This window comes from Haematobia irritans, chromosome 1, assembly GCF_050003625.1.
Source record: "Haematobia irritans isolate KBUSLIRL chromosome 1, ASM5000362v1, whole genome shotgun sequence".
NCBI classification, from domain to species: domain Eukaryota; kingdom Metazoa; phylum Arthropoda; class Insecta; order Diptera; family Muscidae; genus Haematobia; species Haematobia irritans.
The window spans coordinates 272,645,043-272,666,689 of NC_134397.1; the positions used below are offsets into that span (position 1 = coordinate 272,645,043).

Sequence of the window (21,647 nt, forward strand, 5' to 3'; positions counted from 1 at the left end):
TTGTAGTAATGGACTTATCCAGTAAAAACGTGATTCCAAAAAAAAATGGTTTTGATCTGGCAGTGGGATCTTCTCCAAGAAATTTTACATGGACAGTTTTAGGATCCTTTGCAATGCTTTAGAAGTTGTGCATTGGAAATTCTTTTGAACGAAGAAATTAAAAAAAAAAAAAACTGGAAGAATATTCGCTGTGACCTTCGCTGAACTTCGTTATTTTGTAATAATAACAGAACGCCTTAGTAAATCAAAATGTCTATTCAAATGTGTCGATATGACCCTTGGTGTCCGTCCATATGTATTTGTTGTTTGCAGATTTCCGCTCGCAATTATTAACAGATTTTGATGATTTTTTCGGAACAAGGACGAACGCTATTGAATTGGGAATAAAGTGTATATATACATCACTCCATTTCCCATATTAGGTCATAGTACCCTTACTTATTAAGCGATCTTACTCAAAATTGCCACACTGGAATCTTTTACCGCATCAACTAAAACTGCAAGAAAATCATTGAACTCGGTTCAGATTTATGGTGATTTCGATTGGGAAAAAATGTGCAACATTCACGAAATTGATTGCAACATATGAAGGACACTTTCCTAGATTTTGGATCCTGTATCCCTTACAATATTATGAATTAACAATAACTTTGGAATGGCACTATCATTTAAGCGAAAATATTCTATAAATGCCCAGCAAAAAAAGCGTTGCCAAGAAAGTAATGAAAATGTTCTTTTTGGATTCGGAAGTGGTGCAAAATTGACGCAGAAGCGATGAATTTAAAATAGCATAGGACGGAAGTCCTCCATTTCAACAGGTGTGATCCGAATTCAATGTTTTGGATGTAAATTAAAAAATTCTGTGATATTTTGTCAAATAAATAATTTTTATAATTTTTTATCATTTTTAATGGATTCTAACGCTTGTCTGAAACGTTTGACATTAAATATTTTCAAAAATTCAAAATTTTTTCAATTTGGATTTAACATTTTTTTCGACAAAATTTTAATAATTTGTACCATTTTATGAATTCTTAAACTGTTTTTAACCAATTTGAAACAAAAAATAGTTAAAATTACCTATTAAAAATATGAAAAAAGCGTGTTATAAAAAATTGAATGAAAAGAACTTCCTGTGTAGTTAAAATAAAGAACATCATTGGGAGTACATCTTCTGGAAGTGCTTTTAAAGTTGTGCCTTTGCTGTGTGCAGGGCTGTGGAGTCGGAGCTGGAGTCGGAGTCTTGGAGTCGGAGTCTGAAGATTTTGCTGGAGTCGGAGTCGGAGCCGGAGTCGTAGAAATTTTGCTCGACTCCGACTCCGGCGAAACAAAATTGTAAAATCACTTCATATCTTTGTAACTAAAGACATATTTCGACAAATTAGATTCCAATAGGGTTTTAAGTCAAACAACGAAAAACGAAGTACTGGATTTCAGGCCATGCATGTCGAGATCGAAATCGGGTCATACCGGACAATTTTGTGATATAGCACCTACATATAAACCCAAATTTTGAGATAGACCTACATAATTACTTGATGGATCTCCTTATACATCCGATGTCCCTGGAAGCCAAAGTGCCATCTTAGCCGGTCTTTTGTTTTCATCAAAGCCACTTGAAATTCTTTAACTTAAATTAATGGCCTCTAATGTCCATAACTTATAGACCATTTATAAATCGATGTTTCATCATTTTACTTCTATAGAAACACTTGTAACTGTACAGCTATTGCTGTCATCTGTTGTATGGTAGTGGTTATATGAAATTCCGCCCGTCCTAATTTTTGGCAACTTAAATCAGTTTTATATATCCGACACATTACATATTTTTATCATCTAAACTTTCTATCTGATTAGCACGACATTTTGATTTTTGTGTATCGTTTTGTTAGTGTTTCTATTTTATATAGATTTATTTTTTTATAAAATGCCTATATAGGCCAATGCCAGGGTTTTATTTTTTAAGCTTCTGGAAGCCTAATTATTTGTTTAAATTTTGTGTTTTTATAAATTAATATTCTGGATTAGATTTAAATTAATTTAAAATTAGAGTTCTTTTGGACATATAAACACATATGGCAAAATAGAGTACTTATATCGGTCTATTTTTGGAACACTACACCTTAAAATTACAATTGGAATACTGTTAAAATGAGATTTAGATACACCACCTGGAGTCGACTCCGGAGTCGGAGTCGAGGCCAATAAGAAATGCTGGAGTCGAAGTCGGAGCCGGAGTCGAGCAAAATTGACTCGACTCCACAGCCCTGGCTGTGTGAGCCAATATTTTCCTTGAGAATTCAATTCAATATCTGAAGTATATAATATAGAATTCTCATTCAGTGAAATTGGTTTTAAGCATATTTTAGAAACAATAAGTGGTCCATAGTCTTAAATAAATAAATAAAATAACAGGTTGGCTGATAAGTCCCCGGTCTAACAAAGAAAAACACATTTTTTTTGTCAAAATTCGTTTTTATTATTCAACATAGCTCCCTTCAAGAGCGATACAACGATTATAACGACCTTCCAATTTTGTGATACCATTCTGGTAGTACTCCTTCGGTTTTGCCTCAAAATAGGCCTCAGTTTCGGCGATCACCTCTTCATTGGAGCCAAATTTTTTCCCTACGAGCATCCTTTTGAGGTCTGAGAACAAGAAAAAGACGCTGGGGGCCAGATCTGGAGAATACGGTGGGTGGGGAAGCATTTCGAAGCCCAATTCATGAATTTTTGCCATCGTTCTCAATGACTTGTGGCACGGTGCGTTGTCTTGGTGGAACAATACTTTTTTCTTCTTCATATGGGGCCGTTTTGCCGCGATTTCGACCTTCAAACGCTCAAATAACGCCATATAATAGTCTCTGTTGATGGTTTTTCCCTTCTCAAGATAATTGATGCTCATCCCAAAAAAACAGAGGTCATTACTTTGCCAGCGGACTTTTGAGTCTTTCCACGCTTCGGAGACGGTTCACCGGTCGCTGTCCACTCAGCCGACTGTCGATTGGACTCAGGAGTGTAGTGATGGAGCCATGTTTCATCCATTGTCACATACCGACGGAATAACTCGGGTGTATTACGATTTAACTCAGAATAATCAACACCTTGTTGTTTTTGGTCAAATGTGAGCTCGCGCGACACCCATTTTGTACAGAGCTTCCGCATATCCAAATATTGATGAATTATGTGACCAATACGTTCCTTTGATATCTTTAAGGCCTCTGCTATCTCGATCAACTTCAGTTTACGGTCATTCAAAATCATTTTGTGGATTTTTTTGATGTTTTCGTCGGTAACCACCTCTTTCGGGCGTCCTTTGTGTTCACCGTCCTCCGTGCTCATTTCACCACGCTTGAATTTTGCATACCAATCAATTATTGTTGATTTCCCTGGGGCAGGGTCCGGAAACTCATTATCAAGCCAAGTTTTTGCTTCCACCGTATTTTTTCCCTTCAGAAAACAGTATTTTATCAAAACACGAAATTCCATTTTTTCCATTTTTTCCACAATAACAAAAGTTGCTTCACAAAAGACGCTCTATCTCACAAACATTTGAAGGTTGGTACTATATAAAAATAATATGCATTTAATACAAGCGACGCCATCTATGTGTCAGACCGGGGACTTATCAGCCAACCTGTTACTGAAAGAAAAATTAGTGTAACACCAAGACAACATATTTTTTCTAAACGAAAACGCCCTAAGATATAGCTTCTGTAGAACAAGAGATCTTGTATGTATCCGGATTGGGAAACACTACCCAGCAAAAAAATTTGGAAGTTCTTCTAAAGGCACAACTTTAAATGCACTTCCAAAAATGTCCTCCCAAAGATGTTCTTTATTTTAACTGCACAGGAAATTCATTTGAGTCAATTGTGTTATAACTCGCTTTTTTCATATAATTAGTGGGAAATTTAAAATTTTATTGTTTCAAATAGGTTAAAAACAGATTAAGAATTAAAAAAAATAGTGTAAATTATTTTAATTTTGCCGAACAAAGTGCTAAATCCCTTTTAGAAAACTTGCGAATTTTTGATGCTAAACGTTCCAGACCAGTGTAAATTTTTAAAATGATTTATTCGTCAAAATATCACGAAATTTCTTAATTCACATCCAAAACACTGGATTCGCATCATAGTGATGCACATTCAGTGTAACGGTTGTTGAAATGATCCGTCCAATGACAAGCCCATCTTAAATTCATTGCTTCTGCGTCAATTTTGGTCCACTTCCGGATCCAAAAAACATTTTCACTACTTTTTTGGTGACTCTTGTTTTTGCTGGGTATTGCTGCAATTTGCTAACTGACAGCTCTTTCGCAACGCTTACCTTTTTGGTAACTATACGTACTCAGAACGATTTGACATACAACTTAAAATATTCACCTCGTCCAAAACGATGGTATTAAACCGTGAATATTTTCGTGTGATTAGTTTTTTCAAACATTCGACGTGGACTTACACAACAAGTGTGCATCGATGGGCTTAATTAAATTTTTGGTTGTTAAGCTCTTTCGATGACCAGTGTTTATCGATGCTATGGTGAATTGAACCGAGGTCATAGTTCACTGCAAGACGAATTTCGTGAAGGTTGTCCAAAATCAGTTGTTGTTACGAAAACCATTGATGCTGTTAGCCAACTTATATTGCAAGATCGTAATTTTACCTACAATGAGATTGAGACAACCTGAGGCATAAGTGGGACCAGCATGCATTCAATGCGGCATGAACATTTGGCCGTCAAAAATATTTTTGGAGTTGGGTCCCATATAAGCTGTCAATCGTTCAAAAGACGTTCGTATCAATTGGTCGAAAATGCTCCGGAAATACGATCGCGGTGCTTCGGAACACGTCTCTGACATTACCACGCATATGACCTCGAAAATATACAGGAGTCGAGTGTATGGGTGTTTCAAAATGAGCCAAATCCAACAAAAGTTGTTCGCGCACCAAGCATTTTTCAAGCAAATGATAGCCAGTCCCTTTTTTTTTTGGAAAAACTGGAGATGTCGCAATCGTACTACTAGAAAAACGTAGATAATTCAATTCTGAGTGGTACACAACCTTTTGTGTGTCAGTTGCCTTCCGATAAATGACGAAAACTAACCGCCGAAGATAGATCACTCTTCCCCGCAACAAAGCCACTGTATTTTTGAGCACTCAAAACATCGATTTGATTGGTCACCCGACCTCTATTACTGACTTAGCACCAAATGACTTCTTTTTATATCCGTACGTAAAAAATAAAATAGAGATACCTCAATAAGAGTGGCGAAAGAACTAAGATCTTAGACGGAATAATAGATCGTAATGGGGAAATTTTTCAAACACAATAAACTAATTTTCGATGATTAATATTTTATTTTTGTTCTCTAATTCCGAAATATAAAAGGTAACCCTCCTCCAGACTTTCTACGTTACTTACTTATTGTATCTAACATGAACTGACAGACGCCATCAATGGCGTAGAGTACATTAGATTCAACCTAGCCGAATTTTCGGCCAAATATATTTGTATGTGAATTTGATAAACCCACTGTTCTACGATTTTGGCATTCATTTTGTAGAGATTGTTTTTTTTTTACTTCGTTTACCATTAACTCAAAAGAAGACATACTCATGTATAAACATTCCGATATACCTTCTACTTGGTTAACCTGGCGATTTCCCAGGAAACCACTTTAACAGTTATTCGCATACACGCACTCCAGCTTAAGCAAGAGATCTGCATGCCATGAATGAATCTGAAATTGAGTTCTTTCTTAACGTCTTTCAATACATTTTTGGTTTGCTCATTCGTTGGTTCGTTTGTTGCCGCCAGCTTCAATGGTAGGTCCCATTATGGTCCTGGACCATCCCCATCAACAACGATACCGCCTACACCGTCTGCATTGTGTTCTCATTTTCACATTTTCCACGGACGGCCATTAAAAGTTGTGCAGAACAACTGTCGTTGTTTTCGTTTCGTTTTTGCTATAGATCTTGGTATGGTCCACTTGGGGAGCTTAACACTTTTCGGGGTATGCATTGCATTTTGGGTGGTTGCCAATGCAACTTGGAATATGGGTCTTTTAGTTTTGTGTATCATTTCAGAGTTTTATTTCTTTGCGTTTCATTGAAGTTTATTTTTTTTCTGGGATTATTTAATAATGCTCGTTGCGCCTTTCTCATTCTTCTATTTGGGAATGGATGTGAATGTTGGTGAATGCTATGTAAGTGTTTGTCATCCTTTCGATGTTTCAAGAAAATGTCGAATAAATCACTATCTTCTTATCCAGGACTTTATTATGCATTATTGTAGAACACTTCTACACAGATTTCGCCAGGTGATATGATTAATAAAGATATGCCGAAAATGAGGAGTATAAGTCCATGTTTTGGTCCATATAGACGGAGCTTATAGAAACCGTAGTCTTTTATCCAATTTACCTGAATTTGGAAATCTAGAGGTATTGTAGGACCACAAATACGTGTGTCAAAAATGGAGTGTATTGGTGCATGTTTTTGTATATCCCCCATATAGACCTCCCGGCTTACAGAAACCGTAATTTTTATCCAATTTGCCTGAAATTGGAAATCTATGATTATTTTAGGAGCATAAAGAGGTGCTCCGAAAATGGTGAGCATCTGTCAATGTTTTAGTATAGCCCCCATATTGACTGATATCCCGATTTTAATTTTTGGGCTCGTAGTTGTTGTTTAATTTGCCTGAAATTGAAAATCTGGTGGTGTGTAAGAAATTATTTTATTGTTTGGGGTTCTAGAAACCGTGGTTCTTACCCAATTTGCTTGAAATTTTAAATATAAAATTATTTTAGGACCATTAAGATGTGCTCTGAAATGGTGAGTATTGGTCCATATTTTAGTATAGGCCCCATAAGACCGATCTCCCGATTTAACCCCTTGGGTTTCTGGGAACCCTAGTTTTTATCTGATTTGCCTGAAATTGTAAATATACTGGCATTTTAGTCTCACAAAAACGTGTATCGGTTTTTAATTTTATTGGTCCTTATGGTAAGGCCTCCATATCGACCGATTTCCCTTCTTGAAAATTGCTTGAAATTGAATGTAAAATTTCCAGATTTTACTTCTCGTAATTATTTAAATAATGGGGGTGAAAATCTACAGATTTTAGATTTCAAAACAAGGCGTTATTTCATCATTTTCTTGCACACTTACAAGATATGTTAATGATGTATATAAGCGTAGTAAGGCCTCTGGGGGGAGGGCTTGGCCCCCTCCAGAAAAAACTATACTACCCATACTATATACGATTCTTCTATATACGATTTTCCATTATATATTGTTACTGTAATATAGATAGGGGGCTATAGCCCCCCTGGTTAATAATGTCTAGATAATATTTGATTAGTGGTGGTGGGTATTTAAGATTCGGCCCAGCCGAACTTATTACTATATAGGTTGTTTTCAAATTTTATTTTCAATAGAAAATTTTGTCAAGATTTTATTTGAATAGAAAATTTTCTTAAAATATTATTTGCAATAGACATTTTTTTCAAAATTTTATTTTCAATAGAAATTTTTTTTCCAAAATTTTATTTTCTATAGAAAATGAATTTTTTTCCAAAATTTTATTTTTTATAGAAAATTTTGACAAAATTGTATTTCTATACAAAATGTGATCTAAATTTTATTTCTATAGAAAATTTTGTCAAAATTGTATTTTTATAAAAAATTTTGTCAATTTTTCATCTATAGAAATTTTATCAAATTTTATTTCTATAAAATATTTTACATTTTTATATCCTCCACCATAGGATGGGGGGTATATTAACTTTGTCATTCCGTTTGTAACATATCGAAATATTGATCTAAGACCCCATAAAGTATATATATTCTGGATCGTGGTGAAATTCTGAGTCGATCTGAACATGTCCGTCCGTCCGTCTGTTGAAATTACGCTAACATCCGAACGAAACAAGCTATCGACTTGATACTTGGCACAAGTAGTTGTTATTGATGTGTGGTATTGCAAATGGGCCATATCGGTCCACTTTTACGTATAGCCCCCATATAAACGGGTCCGATCCGGCTGAAATTTGGTACATGATGTTAGTATATGGTCTCGAATGACTGTGCAAAAATTGGTCGATATCGGCCAATAATTTTATATAGCCCCCATATAAACCAATCACCAGATTTGACCTCCGGAGCCTCTTGGAAGACCAAAATTCATCTGATTCAGTTGAAATATATATGGCCTAAACACCCATGCAAAAATTGGTCGATATTGGTCCATAATTATATATAGGCCCCATATAAACCGATCCCCAGATTTGACCTCCTGAGTACCTTGGAAGAGCAAAATTCTTCCCATTCGGTTGATGTTAGTATATGGTATCCAACAACCATGCAGGAATTGGTTCTTATCAGTCCATAATTATATATAGCTCCCGTATAAACCGATCGCCAGATTTGACCTCCGGTGCCTTTTGGAGAAGAAAAATTCATTCGATCTGGTTGAAATTTTGTACGTGGTGGTAGTATATTATATTTAACAACCATGCCAAAAGTGGTCCATATTAGTCCATAATCATTTATAGCCCCCATATAAACCGATCCCGAACCTCATGGAGGAGCAAATTTTATTCGAGTGAGTTGAAATTTGTGGATGACAGTCTTTCGTAGAAGTTTCTACGCAATCCATGGTGGAGGGTACATAAGATTCGGCCTGGCCGAACTTACGGTCGTCTATACTTGTTATTTCTATAAAATATTTTGTTATGATGTACCTCTTACTGGAGAGGCATATTTTGCAAAATCTACCATTTTTTATAGAATTCTACCAACTGCGGTTTACGCAAGACAAGTCAATGATATTATTGAGATATGTTCTTTTTAAATAAAATATTCTTCAATATGGAATAAAAGCAAATTGAAAAAATTTAATTAAAGACATTTATATTTAATTTAAACAAAAATAAATTAACAGTTGTTCCAGAAACATCTAATATTTGTCAATAGGTACACACCGAGGCTTATAATTTTATAGTAGCATCGCTCCGGTGTACTGGACTTAGAAACCAAAATCATTGATTAGTATTGAAAGACTAGCAATTAGAATTAGAAACAGTAGGGTTAAAATATAATATATCATATATTAAGACACGGAATTTGTATAGACGTTGGTGATTTTTGTTAAATGTATGCATTCAATCCCCGCGGAGAACTATACATTTTTCCTTGGTTTGATCAAAGCAATAGAAATTTAAAGTGATGGTAATGAAGATATCCGTGCAGCGCAAGTATAATCCAATTGGTCCCTCTCGTAGTCAAATACACTCAACATCTCGAAAGTTTCGTTGTCACAATTTCTCTACTTCAACTCTAAGCACTTAAAACTTTGTCATAGTTTTACCTTAAATTGAGGTGGCAATGTGGCACAATTCTCGCTCGAATGGATGGATGGATGGATGGATGTTTGGTTGGATGAATAGCTGATTGCCATTCATTATGTTGCATATCAAAGAGCTGTGCGATTGTTGTATTGACAAAAGGCACTGAGAGAAATGGCGAGTGGAAAAAGAGTAAATAACTAAACTTTTGTGTTTAGTTAGAAAAACGTAGAAAGGGTAATAATACTTAAAACGAAACTACCAAATCTACGGTAAAAACAAGTATATACAGCAGTAAGTTCGGCCGGGCCGAATCTTAAATACCCACCACCATGAACCAAATATTAGGATTTCCTTTGAAATTTCAGGAGGGCTTGAGGACTTGAGGACACTTCCCGAAGATACATTTAAAGATTTCACCTATGAGGACTATATCAGATTCTGGATTTATAAGAACCATTTTTGTTTGAGTTTTAGAGGAATCATTAACATCTCTTGTAAGTGTGCAAGAAAATTATAAAATAACGTCTTGATTTGAAATTTTAAATCTGTAGATTTTCACCCGAAAAATAAAATCTGGAAATTTTACATTGAGTTTCAAGCAATTTTCATGATCAGTGCGCCTTCTATACTCACAAGAAGTGAAATTGGTCTATATGGAGGCATTACCAAATGGACCGATAAAAACTTAATCCGATACACGTTTTTGTGAGCCTTAAATACGAGAATATTTACAATTTCTGGCAAATCGGATAAAAACTACGGTTTCTAGAAACCTAAGGAGTTAAATCGGGAAATCGTTCTTATGGGGGCTATACTAAAATACCGACCGATACTAACCGTTTTCGGCACACCTCTTTATGGCCCAAAAATACCTCTAGATTTCCAATTTCAGGCAAATTGGATAACAACTACGGTTTCTATAAGCCCAAGAAGTAAAATCGGGAGGTCAGTTTATATGGGGGTCAGTTTATATAAACAAAGTTTATTGTTAAATAAACTTTGTTTATTCGGTTCGTGGGCGCCGCAAGCTATGCTATATAAATATAACTTATATGGATATTTATCTATTGATGACCATAACAGGTACATAGCTCAGTGGTTAGTGTGTTGGCTTACAAAGTGCATGGTCCGCGGTTCGATTCTCCGTCCAGGCGAAAGGTAAAAAAAATTAAAAAATTTATAAAATCGTATAATTTCTTCTACATTGTTGGTATTACAGAAAAAGGTGCTAAGAACTAAAAAACTTCGTGGAAGTGAGAAAGATGTGAGGGAAAATGCAATTAACCAGAAAAAAAATTTTTTGAGTTAGTCTTTATGAAATTGTTTCTACATCCTGGAAAAGAATAAACGTTTATCACAAAAAGTATATACTTTTCTTCCAAATGCACTTCCTTTCAACGAAAAGCAAATGAGAAACGAACTTTGTTTGTCTAAAATTTCGTTTGGGAGGAAAGAATTATTTTTTTGCGTGTAAGTGAGTGTTCCGTTAAACGAGTCCATCGCGCAAAAAATTGTGTTCAACCACGAAACTTTTTTTTTTTGGCTCAGTGGATGCGTAAATCAGTAGAACTCTCGATTTTGGAATAAAGATCAGCCAGAAGCGTAGCAAACGCTACCAATGCATCCAGAAAAAGTCATAGTTTGGTGCGGTTTATGAGCTGGTGCCATCTTTGAACAGTACTTCTTCAAAGATGATGCGAATCGTAAAGAGATGGTTAGATGATGCCCAACCTCTTTTGCCCAAAATGCAAGAGCTTGACTTGCATGACATGTAGTCCAAAAATACGGAGCCACAGCACGTGTAACAATGGAATTATCGTTGAGCATTTTATTAATCATTGGCGACCGGTCAATTGGTCGCCTTGATCGTGTGATTTAATGCTTTTAGACTATTTTTATTCAATTTTGGAAGACAACATTGAAACATCTAGGGTTCAATTTGTGAGGTACCGGCCGAAATGTTAGAAGCGGTATAAAATTGCGCTAAGGAGCAGAAAAAAAATGTAGGCCAAATTTTTAATAGAAATAAAACTTTAACAAAATTTTCGATACGAATAAAACTTTGACAAAATTTTCAATAGAAATAAAATTTTGACAAAATTTTTTATAGAAATAAAATTTTGACAAAATTTTCAATAGAAATAAAATTTTGACAAAATTTTTTTATAGAAATAAAATTTTGACAAAATTTATTATAGAAATAAAATTTTGACAAAATTTTCTATAGAAATAAAATTTTGACAAAATTTTCTATAGAAAAAATTTTACAAAATTTTTTTTATGAATGTACAATTTTGACAAAATTTTCTATAGAAATAAAATTTTGACAAAATTTTTTATAGAAATAAAATTTTGACAACATTTTTTATAGAAATAAAATGTTGGCCAAATTTTCAATAGAAATAAAACTTTGACAAAATTTTCGATATAATAAAACTTTTGACAAAATTTTCAATAGAAATAAAATGTTGACAAAATGTTTTATAGAAATAAAATTTTGACAAAATTTTTTATAGAAATAAAATTTTGACAAAATTTTTTATAGAAATAAAATTTTGACAACATTTTTTATAGAAATAAAATTTTGAAAAAAAATTTTCAATAAAATACAATTTTGACAAAATTACCTATAGAAATAAAATTTTGACAAAACTTTCTGTAGAAAAAAATTGACAAAATTTTTTTATGAATGTACAATTTTGACAAAATTTTCTATAGAAATAAAATTTTGACAACATTTTTTATAGAAATAAAATGTTGGCCAAATTTTCAATAGAAATAAAACTTTAACAAAATTTTTCTATTTTTATAGAAAAAAATTGACAAAATTTTTTTATGAATGTAAAATTTTGACAAATTTTTCTATAGACAAAATTTGTCAAAATTTTTTATAGAAATAAAATTTTTACAAAATTTTCTATAGAAATAACATTTTGAAAAAATTATCTATACATAGAAAAAAATTTCCGTAGTTAAAGTAACGTTAAATTTAACTTATTTTTATTGGAAAAAATTTATTTGCTTGTAGTTAAATTTTATTATTTTTATCGAAATTTCCCACAGCCTAATGAAATCTTACTTTTTTTAAGTATGTCTCAAAAATTTTATGAAATAAACGTGAGTATAAATTTCAATGACCGTACACATAAGTTCGATATGAACTAAAACAAATGAAAATTTGTGTACGATTCCCAAAAAATAGTAAGAATGAATGATTTGGCGCCAATGATTTTCTTCTTTACTTTTAGTTAATTTTTTCTTCTATGAGATGATGTAATTTCGTGAACTGCAGTTAAAAAGTACAACAGGGCAGTAAAATTTAACAACGCTTTGTGGAAATCTCTAAAGGTGGACTAAAATTTAGTTCAATTTCCGTGCGAGGTAGTTCAGTTCACTTATTTTCGGTGTAGAAATAAAATTTTGACAAAAATTTCTATAGAAAAAAATTAACTAAATTTTTTATAGAAATAAAATTTTGACAAAATTTTCACACTAAAAAAACTTGGATCCAAAGATTTTGACCTTCCCTTAATTCCGGGCCAAAGATGTGCCTTTTTTAAAATAAAGATATTTTTATTGACCTATCCAGCTTTAAATCAATAAAATTAAAACTAGGATACAGTTCTCATTTATTAAATTTTCATTCACTTTTCTCGGTATATTATGAAACCATTTACGTAGAAATAAATTCCAGTTTAAAAATCCAAATTATAACGGATACTTAAAAGTAAAAAATTCTAAAAAAAAAATAAACCACAGATTATAAATCCTCAAAAATAAGCCTTGGTCTGCATTTTGAAGTGTTTTTATCTTAAATCTAAAGATGTGAGATATTGAATATGATATATTGAAGATATTAAATTAAAGAGATTTCTTTAAATCAAAAATGTGTTTCTTCACCTTAAGAAAAACTTGCCTTAGTTCAAAGAGATACGACTTTAGCAGAGGGACGAAAATTTCCAAAATTTGTGTCCTAAATTTAATAAAAAAAATTTTTGAAGCAAGGATTATAATTTCATTATTGTAAAGAAATTTGAACTTAATATTTTTTCTTTTTCTAAATTGCGCATCCTAAAAGTTAGGTTGCGTAATTTTTAATATCGCGTTAATATATATTTGTTCAGTGCATAAAATAAAACAACGTTTTCAAAATAATCGAAATTTCCAAGCCTTGCAATGTTTTTTGTAAAAATTATTCAATTTTTTTTAAATAGAGTCATATCGATTATCGACTTTTGATATAGATTAAATCGACTAACCGAATTTTAACAAAGTAAAAGTTGAATTGAAAGGGGTCGTAATAAATCCTTTGTTAGATTTAAAATATTCCCCATTTCAGAGATAATCTCAATTCGAAAAATTATCCCAACCATTTTTCAGAGTGTATTAAATGCAAGAGTTTAATTTAAACCTAAGTCACATTAGACTAAGTCCCTATTTCATCTAAGCGACTTCATATCTTCTGGTCTAGTTGATTTGTAGTTTCCTCTTTTCTTCGTTTTTTTTTTTTTTAACTTTAGAGAGCAAAAGGATTTTAGCTGTGTTAGATGTTGCTGGCTATATAAAGGACTAGTGAACTTCTTGAAAATTTATTTCAGCTTCAGCGAATGTGAGAGGACAAAAGAAATCTGCAGCTATGATTGTTTGCTCACTGGCACTATTGCTCATCACACTTGGGTAGATTTTGTATGCACAGTTTTTCTTATTGCTTTCCCATCTTTAGGCGTTCTTAGACGCGAATTAACGAATAAGAGTTGAAAGTGGAAAAAAACTATAAACTTTATTTAACATTCAATGCGATTATGAAGTGATTTTTTCCCCAGTTCACGAATTCTAATACAGATTGTGTACCAGTGAAAAACAGTGATAGAAATGGATGGCAAATGAAGATGTCAAAGGAGAGATGGACCAAACTTCAATTGTGAAAAGAAGGGATAGGGTTCTCCAATAAGAGCTATTTTTTGGTAATTCTTAAAAAATACTTAAAAAGTGATTGTTATAAAATATCCCCTCGTATTGGAATAAGAAATAAGTCAAAATATATAGATCAGGGAATAAACTCGCCAAGCGATGTCATAGTTAATGGGTCACATCCTCAAACAAACAAAAAAAATCAAATCAAATGTGACCATATAAAATAAAACACAAAAAAATCGTTGTTAACATAAATTAACGCTAAATTTATTTTTTTTTTATTGCAAAAAATTATTTGTTGATAGTTAAATTTTATTTTAATTTTTGAAATTTTCCAAAGCTTAATGAAATCGTACTCTTTTTAAGTATGTCTCGAGTATTTTATGAACTAACCGTGGACAGAAAGAAAGAAAGGCAGAAGAAAATTTCAGTACGATTCCCAAAAATAATAGTAAGAATGTGGTTAAAATTGCCATGGTTTGACGTCAATGATTTTCCTCTTAACTTTAAGTTTATTTTTTCTTTTACACGATTTTGTAATTTTCCTGATTTTAACAACGCTTTGTGGAATTCTCAAAATGTGGAGTAAAATTTAGTTCAATTTTCGCACGAGTTAGTTCATTTTTCCTATAAAACATTTTACTTTTCTTCGGTGTGGTGTGAAAATCTCAAAATCTGTTTGCTATAAAACAGTTTATTTTTTTCTGTGTAGTTATTTTGTCAAGAAAATGATTGTCATGGCATTGCAAATCACCTTTCCTTTCCCGCTGTTTTTATTCTAGCATCATTTATTTAAGGTTCTGTTATTTATTTAAGTTTCATTCTCAATCTTTCCGCCAATGGAATCTCTGAGGAACATTTAAATTTCCCACAATAAATTGGCAAATTGGGCTTCTCGTACAATGTGAACAATTTCAGTATAACTTTATGGACATGTCTCTGTGTAAGTAAGTGCTAACATTTTTTGGTTACAATTACAGTGACAACCATAGTGAGGGGCACGAGTCCATTGAAATTAAAAAACACGAATATCCCCATGGCTAAATCCATTGTTATCAACGTGTCAATCCATAAATGGGCAAAAAAAAAATTCCCGCAGACCAGACCACTGTAGCCATTAAAATGCTTACCATTGAAGTTGGCTAAAGAAGCAGCATAAAAGATGGTAAGACACAATCACTGGAGACAACAGGAGAGTCATTTGATACCAATATTGTATAGGCCCCCATAACTATGAGTATCGTTGGTACCTTTTAAGAGAACGACATCGCCAATCGTTGATGGTGGCTACTGATGGGGATGGGTGTCCTTGTTTAATGCTCATGCATATGTATGCACTTAAAATTTGTGAATGCCATTAAGGGAAAGTTAAAAATGCATCACAGAAGGCCTTATAGTGTGCAAGCAAAATTGTAATGTGGAGTTCTCGATTCGGGCCCTATCCATTGCACAAAGTTTTTAGTTAGGGGGAAAAATAACAGTTCCTATTCTTCATATTTTATCTTAGTACTATTTAATATTTTGCAATATATTGAGTGTGAGGATCATTTCTAAAAAAAAAGCTCGTAGTGTTAGAGGGTGCCAATACTGGGGATTGAAATTGAAATTCGTCATATAATATATAACATATGTAGATGCTCTTAATGTTATACTTCTTCTATTGCTTTTAGATATTATCAAATAATCTTAGCAGTGTAACATCAACTTCTCGCAGTAAAGTGGCCTGTTAGGTCTGAAATGTGGTGTACAATTTAGTTCAACTTTCGCACGAGTTGGAGAGAGAGAGAGAAGTCTAGTATACCGATTGCCCTGGAATTAACTTATGCGTCGATTTAGCGATGTGTGCAAAGTACAGCTTACGAGCACAGTTTAATGCCGATCATTTTAATCACCGATCTGATAACAATAGGCATATTTATTAACATATTAAGAATTAATAAAATGGTACATATTTTAAAATTTTGTCGAAAATATTTTAAATCCATTCAAGAAAAATTGCAAATTTTTTTAAAAAAATATTTAAAGCCAAACGTTTCGGGCAAGCGTTAGAATGCATTGAAAATCATAAAACAGTTAAAAAATTATTTATTTGGCAAAATATCACAAAATTTTTGGGTTCACATCCAAAACATTGAATTCGGATCACACTTTAAGAAGTGATGTAAATTCATTGAAACGGCTGTTCAGATGGAGAATATCCGTCCTACACGCAAAGAAAAAAAAAAAAAACCTTTGGAAAACGTGTACCGAAAACGTTCTTCTTTTGTTAGAGTTTTTTGAATTGCTTCGAAAATTTTAAACTATTATCACCAAAAAAATTCGTTTGTTACAAAATTTTTATTTTTTCAATAAAAAAAGTTATTTTTGAAACAACAACACAGTCCATTTCGTTTATATCAAACACTGTTCTTTCCTGACTTTAGGTCTTTAATAAGACACATTTTACAGTTCAAAATTTAATATACTACAATGTAATGTTGAACATTTTTTTCGGAATCTTCCGAACATATCTGGAATATATGTAAAAAAAAAAACAAAAAAAACTTTGGTCGAAGCAGGAGTCGAACCCACGACCCTAGGCATGCAAGTCGGACGTAACAACCACTGCACCACGGTGCCAAACTAAATGTTTATTTCTGTTAAATAAACTTTGTTTATTCGGTTCGTGGGCGCAGCAAGCTATGCTATATAAATATAACTTATATGGATATTTATCTATTGATGACCATAACAGGTACATAGCTCAGTGGTTAGTGTGTTGGCTTACAAAGTGCATGGTCCGCGGTTCGATTCTCCGTCCAGGCGAAAGGTAAAAAAATTTTAAAAATGTATAAAATCGTAAAATCGTATAATTTCTTCTACATTGTTGGTATTACAGGAAAAGGTGTTAAGAACTAAAAAACATCGTGGATGTGAGAAAGATGTGAGGGAAAATGCAATTAGCAAGAAAACAAGTTTTTTTTTTTTAGTTTGTCCTTATGAAATTGTTTTTACATCCTGGAAAAGAATAAACGTTTATCACAAAAAGTATATACTTTTCTTCCAAATACACTTCCTTCCAGCGAAAAGCAAATGAGAAACGAACTTTGTTTGTCTAAAATTTCGTTTGGGAGGAAAGAATTATTTTTTTGCGTGTATGACTAGCCCATGCTAAATTGATCGCTTCAGTGCTAATTTTGCAGCACTTTCAAATCCTCCATGAAGATATGGGTAATATTTTTGCATGGTCGTTAGACGTACTTCAGCCACACTAGGACAAGCAAACATTCAAAGGTATGTGAACAAAGGCACTCCCCAAGGAGGAGTTCTATCACCTCTCCTTTGGAATGTTGCTATAAACAATCTTCTGGTTTCCCTAGAAAAAGAAAGTGGTGGCATACGTAGATGATGTGACGCTAGCAGTCAGGGCAAAATTCCTATCCACAATCAGAGATATTACTCAGAGAGCCCTCCGGATGACTGAGAAATGGGCGAAAGATAATGGTCTTGGGGTAAACCTTGTAAAGACCGAACTAGTCATGTACTGCAAAGATCGCAAAACTCCCACGGTTAGGCCCATTTCCTTAGGGGGTATTCAAATTCTCTTTGGTGAATGTGAAAAATACCTTGGCGTTATTTTGGACAGGAAGCTGAACTTTAAGCTTAATATTGAAGAAATGGCGAGGAAAGCAACGGTAGCTTTGTACTCGTGCAAAAAGGCAATAGGAACAAGTATATACGACCGTAAGTTCGGCCAGGACGAAGCTTATTTACCCTCCACCATGGATTGCGTAGAAACTTCTACTGAAGACTGACATCCACAATTGAATTACTTAGGTTGTGGTAACACTTGCCGATGGCAAGGTATCTTAAAACTTCCTAATACCGTAATATATACCACGTACACGCAGAGAAGGAATATGATCACCTCAAACATGTTTCAAGAGCAAAATGTTATTTTTGTTTGGTGATCATGTAACATGTTTGTCACTAAAATGTTATTTTCTAATCAAATATAACCTGCTTGCCGAAATCAGATACATGATTTCCGATAAAATAATATGGTTTCGAAACCCATGTTACAAGGTCACCACGTTTCAAGTCTATGGCTTACTTCGTTTGGAAGTTAGCGTGATTTCAGTTCTCAATTTTACTACGATCCTTACCCAGAGAAGGAATATGATCACCTCAACCATGTTTTAAGAGCAAAATGTTATTTTTGGGTGGTGACCATGTCACATGGTTTTCGCAACCATGTTATTTTCTCGGAAATCATGTATCTTATTTCGGCAAGCAGGTTATATTTGACGAGAAAATAACCTTTTAGTGACAAACATGTTATATGGACACTATACAAAAATGACATTTTGCTCTTGAAACATGTTTGAGGTGATCATATTCCTTCTCTGCGTGCAAAAAATATATAATTTATGGCGTTTGAGACCAAAATTTCGATGTGTTACAAACGGAACATAAAAATTTTAGTATACTCCCATGGATGGTAAACCAAATTTAACTGTAGCTATTTAAGGCCTTCAATAAGGCCTCATCGTAAATTATCTGACTTTCCATGGCATTAGAGTGTGTATATATATATGTATTTCATGCCTATGTATTGAGGTGTATTTTCATTCATCACTTACCGTGTTTCAATAATGAAATGCGTTACGGGAGCATTCCGTGGATGTTGTGAATGGGCCCATGATAAGTTAACCGAACGTGATGTAAAACTTATCAGCAATGGTCGTTCTGGTGGATCTGGTACATCTGTGTTTGTCCAAGAAGAACAGCAGTAAATAAAAACAGAAAAAAACATGAAACAGTAAAAATACAAGTAACAGTTATATTGGGAAATATATAAAATCAAATGCACACATATACAAATAAAAATGGAGAACGGAAATTGTTGGACTCTGTGAGCCTTTCTGCATCTCTTACTGGTCACAAAGTAACCTAGATACAGTCAGTGAGAGGAGCCACCATCATAACCAGTCAATTGCTTACTGCATTGACTGGTTATGCCAGTGGCCTTGAGTATCCAAAGGGGTTCGGGCTCTTTCCGATTTATAGCAACGGAAGGTGGTCAATGCCATGGTTTTATTGAAGGGATTGAGGGGTCTAATAAAACTTACCTTGCACCAGTAAATCAACAATTGCTTCTGGTATATGCCGGTCATTTACCAGACAAATATATTCTGCCGTATCAGCAGCAATGGCCGGGGCAAAATGCAATGCAAAATTCTCCGACAGCAATTGAATCTGCAAGAAAGAATGCGAAAAAAGAGAGATCAGAAATAAAAAAAAAAAAACAAGACTGAAACACAATTCGCTTGGAATCTTTTAATTGTGCGGGCAAGTTAAATCTGTTGTTCTCTGTTTTGGCTGTAGTTAAGTAGGAGTTGTAAGCAATGCAAAGTCTTTATTTGTCCATGAATGAAGCTTATGGCGTAATTTGTTAGTACTGTAGCACGTATTTTAAGGCATTAAAGAATGGTAGTTGAGTCAAAAAGAAAAAAGAATCCCATTAGCATTTTGGTAGAATTCAGAAGAATTTTTTTGCAACTCTACAACATGGCTCAATATATGAAACGAAGTTGGGGTGTACACGTGACACAGATGAATCATGTGACTTATGAACAAGGACATGATTCTCTTTCAATTGACTATTCAGATGGGCCTTTAATAGATCTATCACACTTTCTTTTTGAATTATTAGCATTTTTGTAATACATGAAACATTGCCGTAATTTAGTTAATTCACTTCAGTTGTATAATCTACAGATATTTGTTATCTGTAATGTTGTCCGCTTAGGCACTTTTGTCATAACCGGAATACAGTCCCAAAAAAATTTTATCCACCCAATAACAACAGTACATCGATGAACTTAACTAAATGTGTGGCGGTGAAGCTCCGTCTAGGACCAATATCTATTGTTGGTATTTTGAATTTAAACTTAGTTGTAGATTATTCCAAGACGCATGTCGTTAAGGTCGTCTAAAATCGGTGGTTGTACTGGAAAACATTGATGATGTGCACCAACTGACATTGGAAGATCGTGACCTTTCATGAGATTGAGACAACCTTAGAGGGACCAGGATACATTCAATATTGCATTAATATGTTATTTGACAGTCAAAAAAATTTGTTCGCGTTGAATCCCACACAATTTGTCAATCGCTCAAAAAAGGTTCGTGTCGCTTGATCGAAATAAATTCTCCACAAATATGATCGCGGTGCTTCGAAATACGTCTAGGACAGAGCTTCCCAAATGGTGGGCGCGCCCCCCCTATGGGGGCACCACCAGGTTCCAAGGGGGGCGCAGCATCATTTTTGGTTGAGCAGGTTTTGTATCATTAAATTTGTTAAAACAACACTAATTGTTAAGTTCTACAAAAAATCAATAATATACTACAAAAATGCATACCATTCGTACATTTCGAAATGTTCATTTATAACCACAGTGGGAGGACAATAAAAGTTACATGCAATTCTATAATTTGTTGTAGGTTTTCCATTATTAGTCGTTCACTTTATTTGCAACAGCTAAATTTCTTGCTAAAATATCAGAACCAGTACCCACTTTTGTATTCACACATTTTAAAACCATTTTTGTCACTTTTAGACATAAAGTCAAAATATTTGTCTTGCCTTCATGTTGAAACTGATTTAAGGCGTACTTTATCAGTAATAGTACCAAATATTAAAAATCTAGCTAATGAAAGGAACAATTGCCAAATTTTCCACTAATTGAAAAAATTTTATATTATTATTCATTAACATTTTTATTTTTAATTATTAAATTAGTTATTGTTAATCATATTTTCAGCTTTTGTTAATATTTATTTCTGTTTGGGTAAACAAAATTTGTTTTAGGTTGGGGGGCGCAAAGAAATTGATACATTTTTTGGGGGGGCGCGAAGCAAATTGGGTTGGGAAGCTCTGGTCTAGGACATCATGACAGGTGATGATTCGTGGATTTACGCGTATGAGCCCGAAAATAAACAGCAGTCGTCTGAATGGGAGTTTCAAGATGAACAAAATCCAACAAAAGTTGCTCGTGCACTAAGTAAATGGTCGCCTGCTTTTTTCGGAAAATCTGGACATGTCGCACTAGAAGAACGCAGAACAGTCAATTCTGAGTGGTACACAACCAATTGTTTTGCCAGCTGTCTTCCAAGATCTCAGAAAAACTAACCGCTGAAGACGAATCACTTTTCACCATGACAATGAGGGCTCTCACGCATTGCATTTTTGAGAACTAAAAATATTGATTTTGTGGGTCATCCTCACTTGGTGCAGGAGGATTTATTTTTATTTCCCTACGTCAACGTTTTGCGATACCTGAGGAAGAGGTTGCTGCATTTAAAGTGCTTATTTTGGAGATACCTCAAGTAA

The 21,647-nt window shown here is 33.7% G+C and overlaps 1 protein-coding gene across 1 annotated transcript in view; it reads right to left on the bottom strand.

Annotated features, from left to right (window-relative positions):
- The window catches only part of Ptp99A (Protein tyrosine phosphatase 99A), an 873,279-nt gene that overhangs the window by 498,841 nt on the left and 352,791 nt on the right, over nucleotides 1-21,647 (bottom strand). Inside the window, exons 3-4 of the mRNA XM_075294575.1 lie at nucleotides 19,384-19,510; nucleotides 18,895-19,018 (exon numbers count right to left, since the gene is read on the bottom strand). Of these exons, the coding sequence (XP_075150690.1) occupies nucleotides 18,895-19,018; nucleotides 19,384-19,510 (251 nt within the window). The remainder of the gene's footprint in view (nucleotides 1-18,894; nucleotides 19,019-19,383; nucleotides 19,511-21,647) is intronic.